The sequence below is a fragment of the Coregonus clupeaformis genome, chromosome 33 (assembly GCF_020615455.1).
Source record: "Coregonus clupeaformis isolate EN_2021a chromosome 33, ASM2061545v1, whole genome shotgun sequence".
Taxonomy (NCBI): domain Eukaryota; kingdom Metazoa; phylum Chordata; class Actinopteri; order Salmoniformes; family Salmonidae; genus Coregonus; species Coregonus clupeaformis.
Window position 1 is genome coordinate 10579000 of NC_059224.1, and position 25334 is coordinate 10604333.

At 42.5% G+C, this 25334-nt stretch overlaps 1 protein-coding gene across 1 annotated transcript in view; it reads right to left on the minus strand.

Annotated features, from left to right (window-relative positions):
• LOC121548623 (synaptosomal-associated protein 25-A) overlaps nt 1-20095 on the minus strand; it is a 34922-nt gene extending 14827 nt beyond the window's left edge. Inside the window, exons 1-3 of the mRNA XM_041860139.2 lie at nt 19942-20095; nt 2542-2685; nt 54-95 (exon numbers count right to left, since the gene is read on the minus strand). Coding sequence (XP_041716073.1) covers nt 54-95; nt 2542-2613 — 114 coding nt within the window. The 5' untranslated portion in view covers nt 2614-2685; nt 19942-20095. The remainder of the gene's footprint in view (nt 1-53; nt 96-2541; nt 2686-19941) is intronic.
• Nucleotides 20096-25334: the final 5239 nt, after the last annotated feature.

The following is a 25334-nucleotide window of genomic DNA, read 5'->3' on the forward strand; positions in this document are numbered from 1 at the left end:
ATTCTGGCTTGGCGTTGTGATCACTATAAGTATGAGTGGTGTCGTTCTCTTACCTCTTCCACCAGCTGTAGCATACGACGAGTGCTCTCCAGCGACTGTGGACGGAAAGGAGAAGAAACGTTACAATTGGAAAGCATCAGAAGACATGACAGATATGAGTGGAGGTATAGATGTAGGTTTAGATAGCACCATATGGTCTACTGTAGATAGCACCATATGGTCTACTGTAGATAGCACCATATGGTCTACTGTAGATAGCACTATATGGTCTACTGTAGATAGAACCATATGGTCTACTGTAGATAGAACCATATGGTCTACTGTAGATAGAACCATATGGTCTACTGTAGATACATTTACATTACATTTTAGTCATTTAGCAGACGCTCTTATCCAGAGCGACTTACAGTTAGTGAGTGCATACATTTTCACCATATGGTCTACTGTAGATAGCCCTCCCCATGTTTGTTTGTGAAATAGAATTGCCTGGAATTGGGACTGGAATCAATTACCAATACAATCAAAATTATACTACAATCGACATTACATTAATTTGCTAAACTAATCGATTATCTGTAATTTCTTACATATTATATTAAGTGCATTGAAAAACATGATGTTCCTGTCTTTGATATATTTCCACACTATGATGTTGGAATAATACTGTGAAATTGTGAAAATGATCATAATGCCCTTTTAGTGTAAGAGCTGTTTGAAAAGACTGCCTGAAATGTCAGCCTGTTTTGGTGGGATGGAGTTTTGGCCTGTCTGGTGACATCACCAAGTGGTAAATTAGTTAATAGACCAATAAGAAATAGAGTTCCAAACCTCTCTGCCAATAACAGCTAGTTTTCAGTCTTGCTTGAGAAATTGCTCTTTGCTAAGAAGCTATTTTTGTTTCTTTTTGACCGTTTTAATTTAAAACAATCACAGTAAGGTACTTAATTGTTACCCAGAAATGATTTGATATTGAGATAAAAATGGCTGCATTGGACCTTTAATGTTGTGTATCAGTAGGTTGAATTGTTGCAATGACCATCATGGAAATCATAGAACTCTGATGTAGCTACAGGGAGTCAGTTATAAGATATGTTTCTTTAGAGGCACAAAAAACAATTATGGACAATCATGACAATACTGTGCAAACAATACATTTCAATGTTAGGAAGCATTATTTAACTTTTATTGTAAATTTATTTTTATTTAAATAAGATTAAAATACAGTGCTTCTAATTATCAGTATCATTCAAAGTGTTATAAACCCGGTCTTAAAATAATAACTGCATAAACTCTACACTTGGGATCAATTTCCCAACCCCCTTTTCAACCTCTCCTATTGTTGGCCAGCTAGCGAACTAGCAGGCGATAGCAGCATTCTCCAATAGAGAGCATTAAGCATGTGGCTGTGGGGCGCTGGCTGTACTGGGGCTGTGGGGTTGTTGTAGGAGCTGTGATATCTCATCCCTCTTGCATGGCTGCAGCTCGGATCGGCTCTGTGAGGCAGCTCACTACACTGCTGAGCCCCAAGGGGTGGGGGAGGGGGTGGGGAGAGGAGGGAGACACCGCCCGGGCTCACAGGCTGAGCCTCAACGCTGTAATGTTTAAAGTCAGCCTCTCCTCTCCTCTTCTGCCCCCCACTCCCCATCAGAAACCAAGTGACCAACACTCTACTGTGAATCTCAGAGATACAGCTTCAAGATGGCCATTGTGTAAAAAAATGTCTCAAGGTGAGATATTATTTAGCATTAGCTATGTGATTCAACACAGAGAGAGAGGAAACTGTGATTGGAACCACCATTTTATGTCCCAGTTGTGTTTGCATGTGTGTGTGTTTAATATTCTGTTCAGCTGTGAGAGTGTGAGTCATCGGAGAGGCGGGAGGAATGTGAGCTAGGCTGCTGCGGGCCAGTGCTGAGGCTGCTGGCAACACACATACACACACACACACACACACACACACACACACACACACACACACACACACACACACGCGCACACACACACACACACACACACACACACACACACACGCACACATGCACACATGCACACACACACAAACTAACACACACTTCACCATTATGTAAGACTGGATGCAGGTGGACCCTCCCTCCCCCTGACATACAGACCCTGGCATCGAGCAGCCGATGGGGCCAACAGCACGTTACCCTCTTCTATAGGAGCTGGCTGCTGCAGCCAGGATGAGGTCATCTAGTGGACTATCCTACGGCAATGTGTAATACTGTAATGTATATTCGGAAAAAAACCCATGGTCAGCCATTTTAGGTGGAAGATGTATTTGACTGGATCTGTGGATTTTATGTCAAGAGGAGAGTGAGGAATGAGTATATCATCAATTCTACAGCTAAAGCATACACGTTTTTATTCCAAGCTCATCTTTTCAGATTTGTTTTATGTGTAGTTGTTGCATATGCCTATTTCTGGATGATTTTCGGTGTACTCTCTGAAGGCTTGAGTGTCTCTCATGTGTCTATAAATCTGTCGAAGATGTGTAGCATGGGTTGGGTTTGTGTTGCTCACCTCATCTCCAAGCTGGTCGGCGCGTTGCTGCATATCCGACAGCTCATTGCGCATGTCCAAGTCTTCAGCCATGGCTACTGGCTGTGTGGAGTGGAGCTTGTCTCCAACGGGGAAGAATAGATCCTACTGGGAGGCCGGGGAAGACTAGCAGAGGAAAGGAGACACAAAACAACAGCTGTTAGCATGCTAAGCTAAATAACGTATTTTAGCACGCTAAGCTAGAAACATAATTTAGTCTGCTAAGCTAAACGACAGCCTTTAGCATACTAAGCTAAACAAGTATGTTCTCAGAGCTAAGGCTACGTTCCAATGGAGATAGTACAGTCGTGGTCAAACTTTTTGAGAATGACACAAGTATTGGTCTTCACAAAGTTTGCTGATTCAGTGTTATGAGATATTTTTGTCAGATGTTACTATGGTATACTGAAGTATAATTACAAGCATTCCATAAGTGTCAAAGGATTTTATTGACAATTACATTAAGTTTATGCAAAGTGTCAATATTTGCAGTGTTGACCCTTCTTTTTCAAGACCTCTGCAATCCGCCCTGGCATGCTGTCAATTAACTTCTGGGCCACATCCTGACTGATGGCAGCCCATTCTTGCATAATCAATGCTTGGAGTTTGTCAGAATTCGTGAGTTTTTGTTTGTCCACTTGCCTATTGAGCATCGACCACAAGTTCTCAATGGGATTAAGGTCTGGGGAGTTTCCTGGCCATGGACCCAAAATGTCAATGTTTTGTTCCCCGAGCCACTTAGTTATCACTTTTGCCTTATATGGCAAGGTGCTCCATCATGCTGGAAAAGGCATTGGTCGTCACCAAACTGTTCTTGGATGGTTGGGAGAAGTTGCTCTCGGAGGATGTGTTGGTACCATTCCTTATTCATGGCTGTGTTCTTAGGAAAAAATGTGAGTGAGCCCACTCCCTTGGCTGAGAAGCAACCCCACACATGAATGGTCTCAGGATGCTTTACTGTTGGCATGACACAGGACTGATGGTAGCGCTCACCTTGTCTTCTCCGGACAAGGTGTTTTCCGGATTAAGTTCATTATCATGGGAAAGAGGGACCTTGCAATTAATTGAATTTCATCGGATCACTCTTCATGACATTCTGGAGTATATGCAAATTGCCATCATCAAAACTGAGGCAGCAGACTTTGTGAAAATTAGTGTTTGTGTCATTCTCAAAACTTTTGACCACGACTGTACATGACCACTTAGAATGTGTGTAAAATACATTGCTTCAGTGCTAATGTAGATATTTGTGTCTATTTTTAGGAAGGGGGCTACATCATGTTTTTCTTTCTCTGAGATGTGTTTTGCCCAAAGCCACAGTAATTAACCTATGCATCAAAAGTGAATCTACCCATTTTTACCCGCCAAAACAAGTGTTTTGTTTGATGGCATTGTCTCTATTTTATTGGATATCAGGCGAACGAACTGCAGTCACTGGCGCAGTTAGAGCCTGGTAGAATAGAGGATTAGTGACTGCAGCAGCATTTGTTCCACTGAATGAAAAGGGAAGTGTGCGAGTCATTGATGTTTGCAGAAGGATGGCAGTCTTAGAGAGTCAAGTCGACGGGATATTGTGGGTGAGCTAGCTAGCACACTGGACGCTGTAAGCCTGTGCTGTGTTCCCCTGTAGACCAGAATCATAAGAGGTTCAATCATACAGTAGACCACAGTGGAGGCTGCTGAGGGGAGGACGGCTCATAATAACGGCCGGAATGGAGTCAATGGAGTGGTATCAAAACACATAAAAAACATGGTTTCCATGTGGTTGATACCACTCCATTGACTCCATTCCAGCCATTATTATGAGCCGTCCTCCCCTCAGCAGTCTCCACTGTCAGACAGGGGTTTGATCCCTCCTCAGTAGCACCACTTACATTCACTGAGGGATTGATGACAGTCATTGTTTACCTTGCTAAATAAATTATAAAAGAAGGACAATCGTATAGGTATGCATGTCACAGAATATAGGTTCCCTTCACAGTAAGGTTCCACTGATTACTATAATATACTGTATCATCTTTACAAGGGTAACTTGACAACCTAACAACATTGAAATAATTGATTCACCAAAGAGAGAGAGTCAATGTTATGGTTATGTGTAGTAGTGTACATTATTATGTGTCAGATAGTGTATCATCGTTCGTGACGAGGGAATCTAGTTTCTATTCAGTATTCTGCCCTCCAGATCTTTCTGTTCCCTTGCAGTTGGCGCCCACATGTGTCTTCGGAATCTCACAACATCTGCTGTGCACATCCTTACATAGGAAATGAAAGGAACAACATGAAACCATTCATTCCACTGCTATCTTATTTTCATATTCATCTTGGCATTCTGTGATTGTAACAAGCGCCACATCTTTAATACAGTAATCTTAAAGATGTATTACAGTAAGCAGTAATCTTAAAGATGTATTACAGTAATCAGTAATCTTTAGTACAGTATCATAAAGCCATCTACCTCTTGGTAATTGACTAGGTCATATAATGTAATATATGACTCATACATACAGACGTACAGTCCATTCTGAAAGTATTCAGACCCCTTGACTTTTTCCAAATTTTGTTACGTTACAGCCTTATTCTATTCTATTGAGTAAAGGGTATTCAGACTCTTTACTCAATACTTTTTTGAAGCACCTTTGGCAGAAATTACAGCCTTGAGTCTTCTTGGGTATGACGCTACATGCTTGGCACACTTGTATTTGGGGAGTTTCTCCCATTCTTTTCTGCAGATCCTCTCAAGCTCTGTCAGGTTGTATGGGGAGCGTCGCTGCACAGCTATTTTCAGGTCTCTCTAGAGATGAAGTTATTGAACATACCTCTAGTCCCTGAGATTTCCTGACTAGTCTCCCAGTCCCTGCCGCTGAAAGACCCCACAGCATGATGCTGCCACCACCATGGTTCACCGTAGTGATGGTGCCAGGTTTCCTCCAGACATGACTCTTGACATTCAGGCCAAAGAGTTCAATCTTGGTTTTATCAGACCAGAGAATCTTGTTTCTCATCGTCTGAGAGTCCTTTAGGTGCCTTTTGGCAAACTCCAAGCGGGATGTCATGTGCCTTTTACTGAGGAGTGGCTTCCGTCTGGCCACACTACCAAAAAAGGCCTGATTGGTGGAGTGCTGCAGAGATAGTTGTTCTTCTGGAAGGTTCTCCCATCTCCACAGAGGAACTCTGGAGCTCTGTCAGAGTGACCATCGGCTTCTTGGTCACCTCTTTGACCAAGACCCTTCTCCCCCGATTGCTCAGGAAGAGTCTTGGTGGTTCCAAACCTCTTCCATTTAAGAATGATGGAGGCCACTGTGTTCTTGGGGACCTTCAATGCTGCAGAAATGTGTTGGTACCCTTCCCCAGATCAATCCTGTCTCTGAGCTCTATGGACAATTCCTTCGACCTCATGGCTTGTTATTTGCTCTGACATGCACTGTCAACTGTGGGACCTTATATACAGTGGGGGAAAAAAGTATTTAGTCAGCCACCAATTGTGCAAGTTCTCCCACTTAAAAAGATGAGAGAGGCCTGTAATTTTCATCATAGGTACACGTCAACTATGACAGACAAAATTAGAATATTTTTTCCAGAAAATCACATTGTAGGAATTTTTATGAATTTATTTGCAAATTATGGTGGAAAATAAGTATTTGGTCACCTACAAACAAGCAAGATTTCTGGCTCTCACAGACCTGTAACTTCTTCTTTAAGAGGCTCCTCTGTCCTCCACTCGTTACCTGTATTAATGGCACCTGTTTGAACTTGTTATCAGTATAAAAGACACCTGTCCACAACCTCAAACAGTCACACTCCAAACTCTACTATGGCCAAGACCAAAGAGCTGTCAAAGGACACCAGAAACAAAATTGTAGACCTGCACCAGGCTGGGAAGACTGAATCTGCAATAGGTAAGCAGCTTGGTTTGAAGAAATCAACTGTGGGAGCAATTATTAGGAAATGGAAGATATACAAGACCATACAAGACCACTGATAATCTCCCTCGATCTGGGGCTCCATGCAAGATCTCACCCCGTGGGGTCAAAATGATCACAAGAACTGTGAGCAAAAATCCCAGAACCACACGGGGGGACCTAGTGAATGACCTGCAGAGAGCTGGGACCAAAGTAACAAAGCCTACCATCAGTAACACACTACGCCGCCAGGGACTCAAATCCTGCAGTGCCAGACGTGTCCCCCTGCTTAAGCCAGTACATGTCCAGGCCCGTCTGAAGTTTGCTAGAGTGCATTTGGATGATCCAGAAGAGGATTGGGAGAATGTCATATGGTCAGATGAAACCAAAATATAACTTTTTGGTAAAAACTCAACTTGTCGTGTTTGGAGGACAAAGATTGCTGAGTTGCATCCAAAGAACACCATACCTACTGTGAAGCATGGGGTGGAAACATCATGCTTTGGGGCTGTTTTTCTGCAAAGGGACCAGGACGACTGATCCGTGTAAAGGAAAGAATGAATGGGGCCATGTATCGTGAGATTTTGAGTGAAAAACTCCTTCCATCAGCAAGGGCATTGAAGATGAAACGTAGCTGGGTCTTTCAGCATGACAATGATCCCAAACACACCGCCCGGGCAACGAAGGAGTGGCTTCGTAAGAAGCATTTCAAGGTCCTGGAGTGGCCTAGCCAGTCTCCAGATCTCAACCCCATAGAAAATCTTTGGAGGGAGTTGAAAGTCTGTGTTGCCCAGCGACAGCCCCAAAACATCACTGCTCTAGAGGAGATCTGCATGGAGGAATGGGCCAAAATACCAGCAACAGTGTGTGAAAACCTTGTGAAGACATACAGAAAACGTTTGACCTGTGTCATTGCCAACAAAGGGTATATAACAAAGTATTGAGAAACTTTTTTTATCGACCAAATACTTATTTTCCACCATAATTTGCAAATAAATTCATTAAAAATCCTACAATGTGATTGTCTGGAAAATAATGTCTCATTTTGTCTGTCATAGTTGACGTGTACCTATGATGAAAATTACAGGCCTCTCTCATCTTTTTAAGTGGGAGAACAATTGGTGGCTGACTAAATACCTTTTTCCCCCACTGTAGACGTGTGTGTCTTTCCAAATCATGTGCAATCAATTGAATTTACCACAGGTGGACTCCAATCAAGTTGTAGAAACATCTCAAGGAGGATCAATGGAAACAGGATGCACCTGAGCTCAATTTCGAGTCTCAAAGCAAAGGGTCTGAATACTTATTTAAATAAGGTATTTCTGTTTTTAATTTTTAATAATTTGCCAACATTTCAAAAAACCTATTTTCGCTTTGTCATTATGGGGTATTGTGTGTAGATTGATGAGGGATAAAAAAAAAAAAGCCATTTTAGAATAAGGCTGTAATGTAACAAAATGTGGAAAATGGAAGGGGTCTGAATACTTTCCGAATGCACTGTTCATCTCATACAGAAGTTACCGTATTATCATGTTAACAAAATACAGTATCACTTATAACCTTTTTTACAGCCACTGGTGAGCTATCCCACTGGGCACAGATGTCAGTTCCACGTCTAGTTTTCATTTACATTTGATTGACAATTTACCTGAATTCAACGTGAAATCAACAAAACATTTCACTATGCCATTTGATTTAGGTTAAAGTTAGGTGAAAAAAAGACTACATTCCCTTACGTTGATTACTTTTTTCAAATCCAATCAGTTTTCCACCTTGATTCAACGTCATCACATTAAATTGTTTTGTTGAAATGACATGGAAACAACATTGATTCAACCAGTTTTTTCCCCGTTGGATCTTTGTACACAAAGCACACAGTATGTTCGCTTTCCTCCCTCCACAGCTTGTCTTTAGACGTTTCCTTCTCCTGCATGGCTAAACACGACCAGCAGCCATCTTGGATTACATAAATCTCTTACCGACCGGGCAGCAGCAGCAGTGCCTTTTAACTTTAAAATCGAATTAGATTGAAAAACAGGGCATCAAAATGTGTTACCAGAGAAAGAAAGGCTTTCTCTCTGCTGTCTCTGTTAGTTACATAACCAAATCCAGGCAATTAGTTTGAGAATGCTGCTCTGACCTTTTACTTTACATCTCAAACGCAAACAGGCAGCCTTCGCTCTCTGGAGCCCCTGAAGGCTGCCTGTTATCCCCTCTGCAGTTTACCGCTGAAACTAGCACATCAACCAGTCCTAAACTGAGGTGTGCAGAGGGCAACTGGAAACATGCCATCAATTAATTGAATTGTAATAAACCAATGAATGAATTAGTTAATCAACCTATTTAATCATATTATTTAATCCGGCTATTATTTTAATGTTTTCAGAACGAACTAGAGATATGTGCGTGTGAACCATTTAGATTCTGATCTAAAGATTCCATTCAGCTTCTGATCTAAAGATTCCACTTAGATTCTGATCCATTTAGATTGAGATCTGACAAGACTGTCGTCATTATGAGTGTGAACACCAAGCCCGGGGTTTATCACCTCTCTTGGACATTGTGAAGACATGCTTCATGCTGAGGGAGCATCCACTAGGGTTGTTGTCACAGAGACATGGATACCCCTTGGAGACGTATGTCATAACTAGTTGACACATTCAACGCAGATAGGACATAACCTGGCCTACATACTGTATATGCTACAGTACATATAATCCTCTTTACTATGTAGAGGGCTTGAAGCACTTGGAAAAACCCTATATAAAATATATACATCCAATCCTCTGACTTTAAATATATGCATGGCTAAAGCGTTACAGATAGCGCGCTAGAAATATAAAGGTAATTTCCTATTGAGCCAACATCTGCAGCGTTTACCGTGAATGCAGTCTCTGCTTACACGGAACGTTACATTTCGATCTTGCTGCAACGCGATACGGATTGAATAGAGCCCAAGGTAAACATGCTACTGCAAAAACAACCTACAAATCTGGACTACAGAATCAACACAATCAATGTGTGAGGGTGAACGGTCCATGTCCATCTCCACTGACAGATAAACAGGATGCTTTATGTTACTCTCAGATCCAGCGGAGAGAGAATGGGTCTCTGTCATGTTAACAAGGTCAGACACATTTACTGAGTGGCTCAGTTAATTCACTATGATTTACTCTCTTCTGTTTCCATATGACAGCTGCCAGACATCTGCCTCTGAGAGAGACAGGCTGCCTTATTCTCTACCTTCCTCGACCTCCTTCCCCTCCCTCCCCTCTTCAAACCCATCCACTATCTAATCTATTCCTCTACCTCCCTCTTTCTCTCCATATCCAAAATACTGGTGATTGTTTCATTTGGGATTGGTAGGAAGCTCCAAATACCTGCAGAGGAAGTATAACACCATTCCAAAAAAAAAGTGTCTGTGGAGATGTTTTCCACTTTCATCCTCTTATTCATTACTCTAACACAAGTAATGTTCTCCACCACTGCTCCATGCAAGCCACTGCTAGGCCTAACTGACTATTTGTCCTGATACCAGCTAAGACAAACTCTCTCTCTCTCTCTCTCTCTCTCTCTCTCTCTCTCTCTCTCTCTCTCTCTCTCTCTCTCTCGCTCTCTTTCTCTCTCTCTCACACACACACACACACACACACACACACACACACACACACTATAGGGATTGTTTAACTGAGCTTTGCTGACTATAGCATCATTTCATTATGGCAGCAGACAATATGTTGTTAAACGGTTTATATGACAGCTCTTACATTTCCCAAGGTAATTAACACTGTGTACGCCTCTATAGCTGACTAAAGACTTTTGAGGAATTAATAAGATATTAAAAAGGCAGTTAATCAGTTAATGCATGCGTTACTTTGACCATTTACCTGTATTATATAACAGGCACTCTTCATATACTATATGGCTGAGCTACAGTCAGCTATAATCACTGCAGGTCCAGTAATGAAAAATATTGAGATGACTTCATTCGCATTCCCCACACGTTCCCTTATCTTATGAGGTGGCCATATTTCATGCCTTGTCCAATCACAGAGTACTTACAGAACGCTCTCCCCACCCCCACCCCTGTCGGCTGGCTCTCCCTTGTGTGCCTGCAAATGATCTCACCTAGAAAACCTCAAATGAATGTACCTGTATTGATGAAATAAAGACCCTGCCTGGTACAGAACCACAAACACATTACCTTGCTGTCTGAAATCAAAATGAACGAGGGAATGAGAATTTCAAGGAGGTGCTTTAAATTCCTCAGGGATGCGTTCCGTGCCGTCCCCGGGTCAAAACTTCAGCTAAAGGTAACTGCCTTCGTCATTCATCCAGTGGGCAGCAGCTATGTGGTTGACTCAAGCACTCAGACCAAACAAATGTTCAGTTAGACTGGCATTTCCTAACCTCACAGACCAACTGGCACATGGTCTGCTCTGACAATAGACGGAATCATTGTTCTGCTTCAACACTTAAAGAGAGAATAGCTCTTTGTCTTTGTCTCTCTGTGTGTGTGTGTGTGTGTGTGTGTTTGCATGCTCACAGTGACCCTTTGTCCGCAACGGCTGCCACGTTGTCTTCTTCCTCCGGTTAGTCTCAGTCTTTGCTCAAGCTACCACCACAACAACACCATTTACACATCAATATGTGCTCTGTGGTGTATGTTGAATCTATGAGATATTAGCCTATGGAATAAGAATGAGTCCTCTTTAAATCATAGGAAGCTAAAGAAGCGTATTGTGAGGATGTTTTTTAAAATCGGGTCATGATGTCATCTCTATTCTAAAACCTGTTTTCACTGGGATATAGGGTAGCTGACCCTGCTGTTTACATTCATGACCTTCTCACATCCTTTCTCAGCCACGGGCTGTTTCAGAAATCTGATTGTCCTCTCAACGTCCCCTCTGTACAGTTGATCGTCCTCCTCCAATCCTCAATACAAAACACACAAAAAATGTGCACCTGCAACTCATCCATCAATCAGTCAAATCTCCCTGAAATAGTCAGAACCAAAACTCCTATTGCAGAGGTACTATTGAGGTAGTGTGATAACACATGGCCAAATAGTCAATGTTTTCTTTCAATGCGTTTTATTAAAGCTTGCGGTGCCGGAAGCAATGGAGCCAATGGAATAGTCCCAAAAGTGCAAATCTTGCCCATCTGCTGGCCATTCAGAAAGCCTCAACTAAATCAAATGCTCAACAAAGTACTTAAAAGAAAACAAATACTCTCTCCCCATGTACTGCAGAGCACAAGACAGCTGAGCAGAAGCCCTAGCTCCCGTCTGACGGTGGCAGGCGGTCACCTCTGCGGTCTCCTTGTGTATGGTTAGGGTTAGGGTTAGGGAGGCACCCAGCTGGGCTGGTCATACTAGCTCATTCCCTTCCTCTTGGGAACATTTACTAACAGCAGACACTCTGCCCCCGGAGGTCCTGGGAAATATGACAAGTGACAAGCCAAACATGACAAGGAGCGGCCGCCGCAGAGGGTGGCAAGGGGCAGGGGGAAAGGGGAGAGAGGTGGGAGGGGAGAGATGGGAGAGAGGTGGGAGGGGGGGAGAGAGGTGGGAGGGGGAGAGAGGGGAGAGAGGTGGGAGGGGGAGAGAGGTGGGAGGGGAGAGAGGTGGGAGGGGAGAGAGTTGGGAGGGGGAGAGGGGAGAGAGGTGGGAGGGAGAGAGGGGGAGAGAGGTGGGAGGGGGGAGAGGGGAGAGAGGTAAGAGGGGGGAGAGTTGGGAGGGGGGAGAGGGGAGAGAGGTGGGAGGGGAGAGGGGAGAGAGGTGGGGGGGAGAGGGGGAGAGAGGTGGGTGGGGGGAGAGAGGTGGGAGGGGGGAGAGGGGAGAGAGGTGGGAGGGGGGAGAGGGGAGAGAGGTGGGTGGGGGGAGAGAGGTGGGAGGGGGGAGAGAGGTGGGAGGGGGGAGAAGGGAGAGAGGTGGGAGGGGGAGAAGGGAGAGAGGTGGGAGGGTGGAGAGGGGAGAGAGGTGGGAGGGGGGAGAGAGGGAAGAGAGGTGGGAGGGGTTGGGAGAGGGGTGAGAGGGGAGAGGGGTGGGGAGAGGGGCGGGTGGGGACGAGAGGTTATGGGAGAGGCAGGAGGAGACACACAACACAACAACCTGTTACGAGATGGTAAAATCCATATCACGATAAATTGACTGAATCAACACGATAATGATAAATAGAACGATAAGTTTATAACTATGTGCACCAGTTTTTTATGTCACCCTTCAAACTACTACTGCTAGTTTGAATGTAGTAGCTATTAATTGTCCCAACAATCACCCATATTAGCAAACTTCATTTCAAATTTCAAATTTCTCTAGTATAGGCTACTTATCATAATGAACGATATTAGATAAATGTCCACGATAAGTGGTCGGTTTGGTCGGTGTGGATAATTTTCTGTTTATTGTCCCAGCTCCACGAGACAGGTCGGCAGCCTGTTTTGAATTAAAAGCATGACCTTCCAGTTTTTATGGGACTGAGATGATAAAACCGAGTCGAGATGCATAGGCACTCCGAAACCTGCAGCAGATGCTTTTTTTAATGTTGTGATATTTGATGGAATTCAATCGCAAGGGGCATATTGAAGCACCCCCATCCCTGAAAGGAACATGCAGATACAATTACTGATGGTTTACTGATGGTGCGGTAATAGATAATCAAAGTGCTATGTCTTAATCAATATTGATTTGTTACATTATCCCCTTAATCATGTTTTTTCTCTGGAACGTGTTTGTACTGTAATACAGCCTATTCAGATTCCTACTCCACAATGTTCCATTCACACACATTGATGTTCCAATTCCATAGATGTTCCAATTCCGTGAACACATTCATGACTTATTTTACTGATTCATGGCAATTTCCCCCACATAATTTAAATTGTGTCCCAAATGGCACCCTATTCCCTTCACACTGTACTACTTTTGACCAGAGCCCGATGGTTTCTCATCAAAAATAGAGCACTATATAGGGAATAGGGTGCCATTTGGGACACATCCAATTATGTGGGGAAAATTGCCATGAATCAGTCAAATAAGCCTCTTTTTTTTCTCAGTAGTCCAGCGACGGCAGCCTCAGTAACCAAGAAGTGACAGCATTAGAGGCTGTTAAATATCTGAGGAGTCATAAAGACAAAGACATTAAAAAGCAATTAGTGGGCCCCGGGCCAAGAAACACATTCTGACAAGACCCTCACTCACAATATCTAATAATAATGGCTACGTCTGAATGACATCGTATTATTCCCTAGTGCACTCATTGAATTACACACAAGATCTCTAAGAGTGCACTGCTATTCTTCTTCTTCTTCTTCTTCTTCTTCTTCTTCTTCTTCTTCTTCTTCTTCTCCTTCTTCTTCTTCTTCTTCTTCTTCTGTCTAATCCCTCATGACTACATTTCCATTTTGTTAAATATTAACATTAATAGGTGTTAATACATATAATAAGCATGTTATAACCTACTATTTATTACATGTAGTAATAGTAGCACGCAAGAGAGAGAGAGGTGTGCATAATCGACTATGAAAAATACTTCAGACGGTGAGAAAATGAACTCATTATGCGTGTAAATCCAGTCAAGACAAATATGCATTGAGCTGATTGGCCAGGCAGGAAATTGAAGCATGTTACCTACAATTGTCCCTAATTGATCTTCTCTATATTCCCATGAAGCTTTAGCTCAGTGAACCAACGTCTGTATCATTAACATATTACTGCGTCAGCTATACGATGAACACACACACACACACACACACACACAAACACACACACAGATTAGATCAAATCAAAATCTCTCTGGCAAATCAAATGTGTGTGTGTGCACGCGCATGCATGCGTGCAGGCTAGAGAATGAGAGAGAGATCCAATCCCAGGCAGTGATATGATAATAAAGCTGATGTATTGCATACAGACAGAGGGTCATTACTCATTCACTATGAATTCTGATCACATATTAGGCAGTTATAGGTACAGTATGTGCAAGTGTCGTGTATGACGATTATGACTATTTTAGAGGAACAAAGAAAATAATGTTTATCTTAGTTCAAAAGTAGCCGTTTGTGGGGTGACGCCCCAGGGGAGACGGGTGATTGGACAGAAGAGGGAGCAACCCATATTTTTGCATTGTTTATAAGTATATGCTGGACGAAGTAGAAGTCAGAGCAGCCATTACAATTCGAGGACACTGCTCTCCGGGTCTCATGACGCCTGTAACTCATGCTGAAAGCTTGTGATACGAATAAACTTATGATCAAAGGTTCAGTATGAGCGGACTCCTTTGTTTATCAGCAATAATTGCCAGCATTTACTCGATACGACACAAGCCAGAATAAAGTAAGTAGCCTTGGCTCACAACAGCAGGAGCCTATCTCCTGTTTCTATAGCGTGACGTACAAGCATCCCCTGGACAGGACACTAGTCTATCGCAGGGCCTTACCCCCAATCTATCTCGTTGATGCTGAGTGCCAAGAAGAAACGCATAGGGTCCCATTTAAAAAATAAATAAATGACTCTCTTTGATATGACTCGCCTGGGGATCAAACTCCCAACCTTCCACTCTCAGGGCAGACACTCTAACAACAAGGCCACTGACCTGTTTACAAGCCAGAATAACCCTGGCATAATCTACCCAGAACCCCCACTGTCTGCACTGCAGCATCATAAATTACCCAGCCTCAGATTGACAAAGGTAGAGCAACAATATCACCACAGAGACTCGCCATGCTCCATTGGCTTCTGAATAAGATACAGTAATTGTGTTGAATGCAGCCCAGAGTCAACACAATACTAATGTTTATCCAGCCTATTGTCAGGCACCTGAGCTCACTATAGGACTATAGGATGTAATGGTGAACGGACCAAGCACATTCATGTTGACTAGACCAGATGACTTGGTTAACGTGGTTCATTGAAGAAAGGATTAGATGGCGATGTCCGTGCTTCAGTCCAGACCAAGGAGGTTTCAACCAATCATATGCCTCGTATTTCAACACAGAGGAATCCTTCCATCATACAACTGACTGGGAAGATGATATCTGTGTGGTCACAGCAGCTAGCAGCACGAGACTTACTTCTGTTGCAGTCTGCGTCATACCTTGTTACTGGCAGGCCTGCTCACACCATATGTCTTGTCATCACTGACCACTGTATTGTTCTAAAAACAGAGATAGTTTATGAGGTCTATGATAACCAACAAATATTATTTACAAATGCTTTTATGATAGATGCGCTGTATGATTTGGAGAAGGTCCAACAACGAGAAGACAAACGATATTTACCAAGGATAATTCACCCTCATCAGATTTGGACATCTCTACTCGAAAGTAAACATTTAGTAAATGTACTACTGTACCTGCAGTGGATTAAATGTTTTGCTGCATTGTCATTGCAGTATAGAAGATTAAAGGTACAATCTCTCTTCCTCTTCTCTCTTTCTCTCTCTCTCTCTCTCTCTCTCTCTCTCTCTCTCTCTCTCTCTCTCTCTCTCTCTCTCTCTCGCTCTCTCTCTCTCTGTCTCTCTCTCTCTCTATTTCTCTCTCTGTCTCTCTTTCTCTCTCTCTCTCTCTCTCTCTCTCTCTCTCTCTCTCTCTCTCTCTCTCTCTCTCTCTCTCTCTCTCTCTCTCTCTCTCTGTCTCTGTCTCTCTCCCTCTCTCTCTCTGTCTCGCTCTCTCTCTTTCTCTCTCTCTCTCTCTTTCCTTTTTTGTTCTTTCTAGTCTTTCTCTCACTAATCCTTTCATTCTACATGATCTTCTATTTTCCATAATTCTGAGGAACATCAGCCCCTCCTCTGATTGGTGGGTGGTGGGAGGAGAGGGTCATGGGAAAACCCCCAGCAGCACCAGAGAAGAAGAGCTCAGATGGGAACAGCCCCCAGAGTGACACTCCAGCCTCTCACTATTATTACCAAGTAATAATTGTTAGCAACATGCTCTTTGGGGGTCTATGGGTCAGGTTTATGGCTATATAAACACAATTTTATTGATTGAAAAGCTGAATAGTGCAATATAGCTCAGTAAAGGACATCCAAAACCAACAACCATGTTTTGTAAATATAACTATATGACTGTCAGTCAAATGGAATCATTAGTTGTAGCCTACATAACATTATACAACTATCTCAAAGACTGCAGCGCAAGGTGACATTGTAGCTTCTCTGTTTTATCTTCACTATAAAGATGAGGGGGCTTTTGGGTATAGAAGCATTCTACAACATCTTCTAACAAAATTGTATGACTCCTATGTCCTAGGCCTGATGCAGACTTGTTATGGAAAGATTCTCCCATCAATGTGTCCCAGCCATGTGTCCTAGGCAGTGACAGAGGGAACGCGCCAAAGTCCTCAGTCTCCGGACATCGCCACAGCTTCCTCTGCTCTACAGCAGCAGCCATTTTGTCTTATTGTTTACTTCCTGATTTTCTCAGGGGAAGTGAGACTAACTCCCCTGTGGTAGAGAGTAGATGCAAAATCCTCTCCCCTCCTCCCCCTCCTCCTCCTCCTCCTCCTCCTCCTCCTCCTCCTCCTCCTCCCCCTTCTTCTCCTCCTCCTCCTCCTCCTCCTCCTCCTGTTCCACTACCACCTCCACTACTGTCATCAGGTCAAAGGCAAGGTTAACTCTCTTGGTGAAACTGATGCTACTGGAGTAGGCCTATGTTATGTAGTGAAACAGAATACACTGTACCTGATAGAAGCCTATACATACTATGAAAAGCTTAAACATAGGGTTGGTTTGAATCTTATCATGCGACATAGTATAATGTTTCCACGTATGTGTTAGATCTAATAGGCTTCTGAATTGATAATAGCCTACACAAAAATTGCCAGATTATGATATCAATACAGTCAATCCCCACACATATTTTGCAAATGGCACCCTATTTCCTACATAGTGCACTACTTTTGACACGAGCCCTATGGGCCCAGGGCAAAAGTAATCCACTAAAAATGGCATAGGATGACATAGAGCTCTGGTCAAAAGTAGTGCAGTAAATATGGTATGGGGTGCCCTTTGGGACGCATAATACAGGACTTCCTGACTGAAAATCTAATCTACAGTCCTTTTCCAGGGCCATGAACCTAGAATAGCGTCCACTAGTCTCCGCTGGTCAGAACAGCACATTACTCAACATCAATACAGACCTCATTATGGAGATACCATCACACACAGTCCCCCTGACATCGACTATTTGGCTTGAAACTGATTGATATGATAATGTGATTCTTATATCAAATTAAAAAGCAGAGCATAATGCACGATTCTTCAGCTTCCTCCAGGCATACAGTACATCTCAAATGCATGTCGAAATACAGTATAATACCATGGTTCTTTCAATTGACAAGCATCATTATCAATCAGTAACAGTGAGGCATTTTTTCGTTGGTATGTTTGGCAAAAAAAAAAGGTGAATTAATTAATCCAAGGCTGTAATCATATAGATTGTGATATAAGTAATAGTTTCTGAAATCGAGAGAGAGATAGAGAGAGAGAGAGCGAGAGAGAGAGAGAGAGAGAGAGCAGCTATATTAATGAACAATAGGCTGTTCCGGAAATCAATCAACCGCTACCGCTGGTGATGGTATGTATATGAGTCACCATTTACTCGTGGAAAAAGCCCTATAGTGCCGCCCACGCTCTGCAGTCAAACCGATGGAAGCCGCATGATGCGATGTGGTAGGCTATAGCAGCCATGTCAACCGAAAGCATGCGTGCATGCCCTTTATTTGTCAGCTCAACACGGGCCCTCTCAACACTCCATTCAATGCTGGATTCCTCTCATAACTAACGGCCTGTTACTAGCTTCTCCATTTTGATCTCTCTCTCTCTCTCTCTCTCTCTCTCTCTCTCTCTCTTTCTCTCGCTCTTTCTTTCTTTCTTTCTTTCTGTCTCTGTCTCTCTATGTCTTTCTCTCTGATATTATGGCACAAAAGACTGAAAACGCTTGGGTAGAGCGATGGGGGAGATGCGACGGTGGTCCAGCATCACCAGGTGCTGAAATCTAAAAACAGTATTTCCAGGTGCGACCTGCGAAGAAGAGCACCAAGAAGAGCACGTGACCTAAATAACTAATTTGCCGCAAACCTTAAAGGTCTGATCAGCAATCAACAACGTTCCATGGAGCCATTATGGTAGAAGGACATTTGAAATGCACGAATGCACTTGCATCATAACGGATTTGGTGTCAATTACACCACATGCTACGTGCTTGACAAGTCGACGATCTAAGGATCTCATCTGTGGTTTGATGTAGTCGAGGTGCAGTGCATATACGTATAAGATGGCGTGGATGGATGGGGGCTATAGGATGTCATAGTGCGGGTTTCACCGTCCTCCCCCGCTCTTCTCGCCTCGAGCCCCCGCCCATTCTCTAGCACCGGGAAGACACAGACGGTAATTACCGATGCCTCGTCACCTAAATGGCATGGCAGGGATGTGGCCATTTTGACGCAAGTAACTGAGTAGGCTACAGCCAGCGAGCACGGACGGACGTGCTTATATAGTGGCACATTTATGAAGTTTGACGGTCGTGTCTCCCCTGTTTACCCCCCTCCCTCCCTCCCCCCACCCCCCACCCCTCCCCCCTCCCATCGACACACTCTGGCGCAGTTTACTATAATGACATTCCCTAAATCAATCGAGGACCCCTTCTTCCACCCCCTTGGATGTTTCTCCCCAACTGCATTTTTAACCCACATTAGGCTCTAAATCTGCTATAAATCCCCCCCACACACTTTGGATTTGATAGTCTTACTATCATTCACGATTCTACTGCGGCATCAGCAGTAGGCTGTAGCCTACCCATATTAGCGTTTGGGAAGCGGTCGTAAAATACCATCCTCTTAAGCATCACTCGCGGGAGGGATAAACCAGCTCTGCGCAAAATCCCCAAAAGCTTCTAAATATACACGTTTCAAAGCATGCTGATGCAAAACACAACAAGTCATATCTAATACGATTTGAACATCTAATAAAGCAGAATGCCGTGTCTTTGTTTAATTTCTAATGAGTGTTCGTCTGTTTATTTTCTGAGAGAGACTGTTTGAGAGCAAGAGCGATAACAGCGCAGCCGAGCCCCAGCTGTCGTTGTCCAAGGTGCTGAAACGCAGAAAACGCCCACACCTTACGCATTAGCACATACAGCATCCTTCAATTTCAGAAAATCGACTGCTCTTGGAGATTTAACACGCACAGCACAAGGGTCATGGCGGGTTTGCCTCTTTCTAATAACAATACACATAGCCTAGAACGGATATATTTCAAAATCAGGCATGGGAATTAAACAAAAAGGCAACGAATAAACCTTTGTTAATCAAGTGCTACCATCATGCCGGTTTAACAAAAAATATCCTTCGATGTTCTCAATCGAAAACGGATTCACAATTCAAAACCGAGTGCTTCATTTTGTAGTGAAAATCTTTTGGTGAAAACCCCCGAAAATAAAACCTTTGCGTTATAATAGAATATAGAAATCTAAAGTTTTCTCCTACCTGTGCCGTGGTCGTTGGCTTGCAGTCAGCAGGAGGAAATGTCTGCGTATTTCAACAACTAACCGATATCACCCCAGTTCTGTATGGACTGGATTGCTGCAAAGGCACTGCGCGTGGTTGATACCTCCTCAGTTCTTCAATGGAACGCAGCAGCTCTGCCCTAGTCAAAGATGGCGGTCGCTTTTGACGTCAGCAGCTTTTAATAGATAGGCCTATCTGTCAAAAAGAGAGGCACTTCTGCAAGCTTGGTAATGGGCAGCTGCATGCGCACCGGTAACTGAAATCGCCATGTATTTTTTGGCAAACAACAACATGTGAATGTGTTTACATGTGTCGTGTCATGCTATCACATCGATTCTAGACATTTTCTCCCCCAAAACTGGTATTTTTGTAGAATCATTTCTGTCGCTTTATGATGAGAAATAGGTAGCATAATAAAATCGATAGGCCTACACATGCTTGGGATGATGATTTTATTGAGGATCTACTATTAACATGTGATTTAGTCCTATTGAAGCAAACTGCACCAGCACAATCACATAACCCTATTGAATGCTCTGAAACAGAATAGTGAATAGGCTACAGCATTATATTAATGGGTGGTGGTTACATTCTCTTACAGCAATGACGCATTTCTTTTTCATCTATTGACATTTTACAGTTATTATTTTCCTGACTCACCCACATTTTAACCTAACAATGCACGCACTGTATTTCAGTCACTGTGAATCCCAAACAAAACAGAAAGGATACAAGTAACGGTTTGAATCACTATTCTAACTTGTATAAGTTAGGGGAGACCGGGTTTGTTGTCTCACAGGTTGGTTGTCACAGTGCTAATTCCTCCCAATCTAAATGGAGCTGTGTAATAATTTAAGGTTAAAATGTGTAAATTCGTTTAAAGAACTCATCCACCTAGTCAATTAATGTCAGCATGACAAAACGTTGAGCTGATGGGAATTAGTGTTTTTCATAGGTGAAAGTAAATAAATTAATCTTGCAATTTTCTTTATAAATGTTTGAATTATGGGAGTATCCGTTAACAATTGTGTAGTTGGGATGGTTGTCAATGGAATGTGGGGTTGGTTGTCACTATCAACATTGCCACTGCCAGTTTACAATGAACCCCAAGCTCTTACAGCATGTGCCATAAAGAGCTCCATTCATTGCCTCTCTCTTACACACATATGTTTTCTGTCACACACCCACACATGCATGTGCAAACACACGCATACACACACACATTTACTCAATATGTTATTCTCAAGGCAAAAAATGCTGAATTTTGTTAGGAATATCGTTCGATCAAAGAAAGGCTATTTCTATATTTCTAAGACTCTGTATGCCATATTGCTTCATTTCCTGTTTCAAAATAAATAAGTTACATTGTGACATCCAACCCCATACTGTGTGACATCCAACCCTGCGATGGGGCTGGTTGTCACAAGTGGACAGAGTGTGTTTGATGGCTTATAACTCCATGTTGGAATAAGATATGATGATTAAAAAAATGATCTCCATTTCAACCCAAGACTTTGGTCTTTCTCTTAATGTTGAAAAGAGTCTTGTAAGATGTACTGGTGCTGAGAAATATACACAAGAGTAAAAAGTGTGAAAACCAACCCCGGTCTCCCCTATTCATGCAGAATGCTTTTTTTCAGGAGAAAACAATGATAGTGCCAGTTCTAGTGGTAACAGTGCTAGTAGTATAATTAGCAGAGGTTATGAAGCACACACACACACACACACACACAACGCTGCTGCTCAAGTATATACTATTTATTCAACTGCACGACCAAAAGACACTACCCACTTTACATTTGTAAACACAGGCATACTTGACATAGCACATCCATGATCTATTATCCTATTGTGTACATACCAGGCTATTACTACGCATGCTATTTCTACTATTACTTGATTTGACTCCTGTTATCGATATTGATTATAGTACTGTAATGTTGAGGGTGCTAGCGCACAAGCATTTCGCTGCACCGTTTATACCTGTTGTAAACTGTGTACATGACTAATACAATTAGATTAGATTTGATTGGAAAGTACAAGCCAATTCTCTCTGGCTTGTTCTGGGGGGAAATTGCAAGCCTGACATCTTACAGCCTATCTTTTGGTGTGCTTAGCTTTCACTAGAAACCATGATTGCTTCTTCCAACCTATGTCTTCAGCCTTCGCCAGCAACATCCAACCCTTGTCTTACAGTACATGTATTCAAGACAAGGATAATCAAAGTCATGTATTAGGGATTATCAATATAATCATAGACACATGGATGATAAACACAGGCTTTTATTTCGGATCAATCAAAGGAAATTAACATGGGAAATGAGTAGTTGATATTTCCTAATGAGCAGTGTAGACTTCTCCAGGCAGCGTGGGAATGTTCCCCTCTCCTCTCTACCTCTGTTTGGCAGTCTAATAAATGTCTCTTCTATGGCTCTGAAGTGAACCTGTCTCCTAAATTAATGATAATGATAACTCTGCATGAAAAATCCATTTGGAGAGGAGAAGGAGAGAAAGAAAGAGATGGGGAAAGAGAGATGGGGAGAGAGAGAGCAAAAGCTAGAGAGAGCGAGAGGGGGGAGAGAGAGGGAAAGAGAGAGAGAAAGAGATGTCGAAAGAAGATTCTTGCAGGCCATTCCATTCATGAAACCAATAGGTAGTAATTGCATGTATTTATAGATAGCCAGCTATTTTGCAATTCCATACTACCAGCACCATGAAATGTTGTGTATTTGTAGTACAGAACATAGTAGATAAGAAGAGTTTAATTCCAAAACGCTTTTATTGTTTAAAGAAAATATAAAAAAGATTGGTGTGTTTTTTCATTATCTAATCTTGGCATGGGGTTGTTCAATGACAGACATGTATTTGTTTAAAATCTATCACTTGATGGTGTCCTTTCAGAGAGACAAATAATGGTGTTGCAAAATGCTAAGTGTCCGCCTCAATAGCTCAATGGACCGTAAAGGAAATCACACTACAAACTATCACCCTCATGCTGTTAAGGAAATCATGAATGTCATGGATACAATAGAACTAGTGGATATATGGAGGCTTAAATATCCTGACTAGTGAGATATACATGGCGGAGACTCAATCAAGCTAGTCGTCTTGATTTCTTTCTTATAGTGAGGGAAAAAAGTATTTGATCCCCTGCTGATTTTGTGCGTTTGCCCACTGACAAAGACATGATCAGTCTATCATTTTAATGGTAGGTTTATTTGAACAGTGAGGGACAGAATAACAACAAAAAAATCCAGACAAATACATGTAAAACATGTTAAAAATTGATTTGCATTTTAATGAGGGAAATAAGTATTTGACACCTCTGCAAAACATGACTTAGTACTTGGTGGCAAAACCCTTGTTGGCAATCACAGAGGTCAGATGTTTCTTGTAGTTGGCCACCAGGTTTGCACACATCTCAGGAGGGATTTAGTCCCACTCCTCTTTGCAGATCTTCTCGAAGTCATTAAGGTTTCGAGGCTGACGTTTGGCAACTCGAACCTTCAGCTCCCTCCACAGATGTTCTATGGGATTAAGGTCTGGAGACTGGCTAGGACACTCCAGGACCTTAATGTGCTTCTTCTTGAGCCACTCCTTTGTTGCCTTGGCTGTGTGTTTTGGGTCATTGTCATGCTGGAATACCCATCCACGACCCATTTTCAATGCCCTGGCTGAGGGAAGGAGGTTCTCACCCAAGATTTGACGGTACATGGCCCCGTCTATCGTCCCTTTGATGCAGTGAAGTTGTCCTGTCCCCTTAGCAGAAAAACACCCCCAAAACATAATGTTTCCACCTCCATGTTTGACGGTGGGGATGGGGTTCTTGGGGTCATAGGCAGCATTCCTCCTCCTCCAAACACGGCGAGTTGAGTTGATGCCAAAGAGCTCGATTTTGGTCTCATCTGACCACAACACTTTCACCCAGTTCTACTCTGAATAATTCAGATGTTCATTGGCAAACTTCAGACGGGCCTGTATATGTGCTTTCTTGAGCAGGGGGACCTTGCAGGCGCTGTAGGATTTCAGTCCTTCACGGCGTAGTGTGTTACCAATTGTTTTCTTGGTGACTATGGTCCCAGCTGCCTTGAGATCATTGACAAGATCCTCCCGTGTACTTCTGGGCTGATTCCTCACCGTTCTCATGATCATTGCAACTCCACGAGGTGAGATCTTGCATGGTGCCCCAGGCCGAGGGAGATTGACAGATATTTTGTGTTTCTTCCATTTGCGAATAATCGCACCAACTGTTGTCATCTTCTCACCAAGCTGCTTGGCGATGGTCTTGTAGCCCATTCCAGCCTTGTGTAGGTCTACAATCTTGTCCCTGACATCCTTGGAGAGCTCTTTGGTCTTGGCCATGGTGGAGAGTTTGGAATCTGATTGATTGATTGCTTCTGTGGACAGGTGTCTTTTATACAGGTAACAAACTGAGATTAGGAGCACTCCCTTTAAGAGTGTGCCCCTAATCTCAGCTCGTTACCTGTATAAAAGACACCTGGGAGCCAGAAATCTTTCTGATTGAGAGGGGGTCAAATACTTATTTCCCTCATTAAAATGCAAATCAATTTATAACATTTTTAACATGCGTTTTTCTGGATTTTTGTTGTTGTTATTCTGTCTCTCACTGTTCAAATAAACCTACCATTAAAATTATAGACTGATCATGTCTTTGTCAGTGGGCATAATCAGCAGGGGATCAAATACCTTTTTCCCTCACTGTATGTCATTTTCTTTGGCACCAAAAGTTTTAAAAGTGTTAATAGGGGACAGAATGCGGTCGGACCATCATATAATTGGCATATACATTACTCTTACTGAAATTCCACATGGGCAAGGATATTGGAAATTTAATCAAAGCCTATTGGATGATAACCTGTTTTTAACTAGGACAGAGGAATTTATAACTGTATTTTTCCGACATAACATATGTACAGCAAATCCCCTTATTGTATGGGACACTTTTAAATGTGCCTTTAGAGGCCATGCAATTCAGTACTCATCTCGAAAACAAAAGCAATTTAGGTTAAAAGAGTCCATACTAACAAAGGATATAGAAGGTCTAACAGAACAGATAGATGGCAATACAAATTGTAACATAGAAGCTTAGAATAAATTAGAGGAAAAACAAAAAGAAATGGAGAAACTTATTCAAGAAAGATCAAGTGTAATATATTATAAAAAATAAAGCAAACTGGATGGAATATGGGGAAAAATGCACCAATTTTTTTTTAAATCTTCAACATAGAAATGCTACCAAAAATAATTTACTGAAACTGGTTACATATGTCGGAGTCACCCATTATTCACTAAATTATATTTTGAAGGAGGAAGCAAAGTACCTTAAGCATATGTTTTCGTTTCAGTCGCCT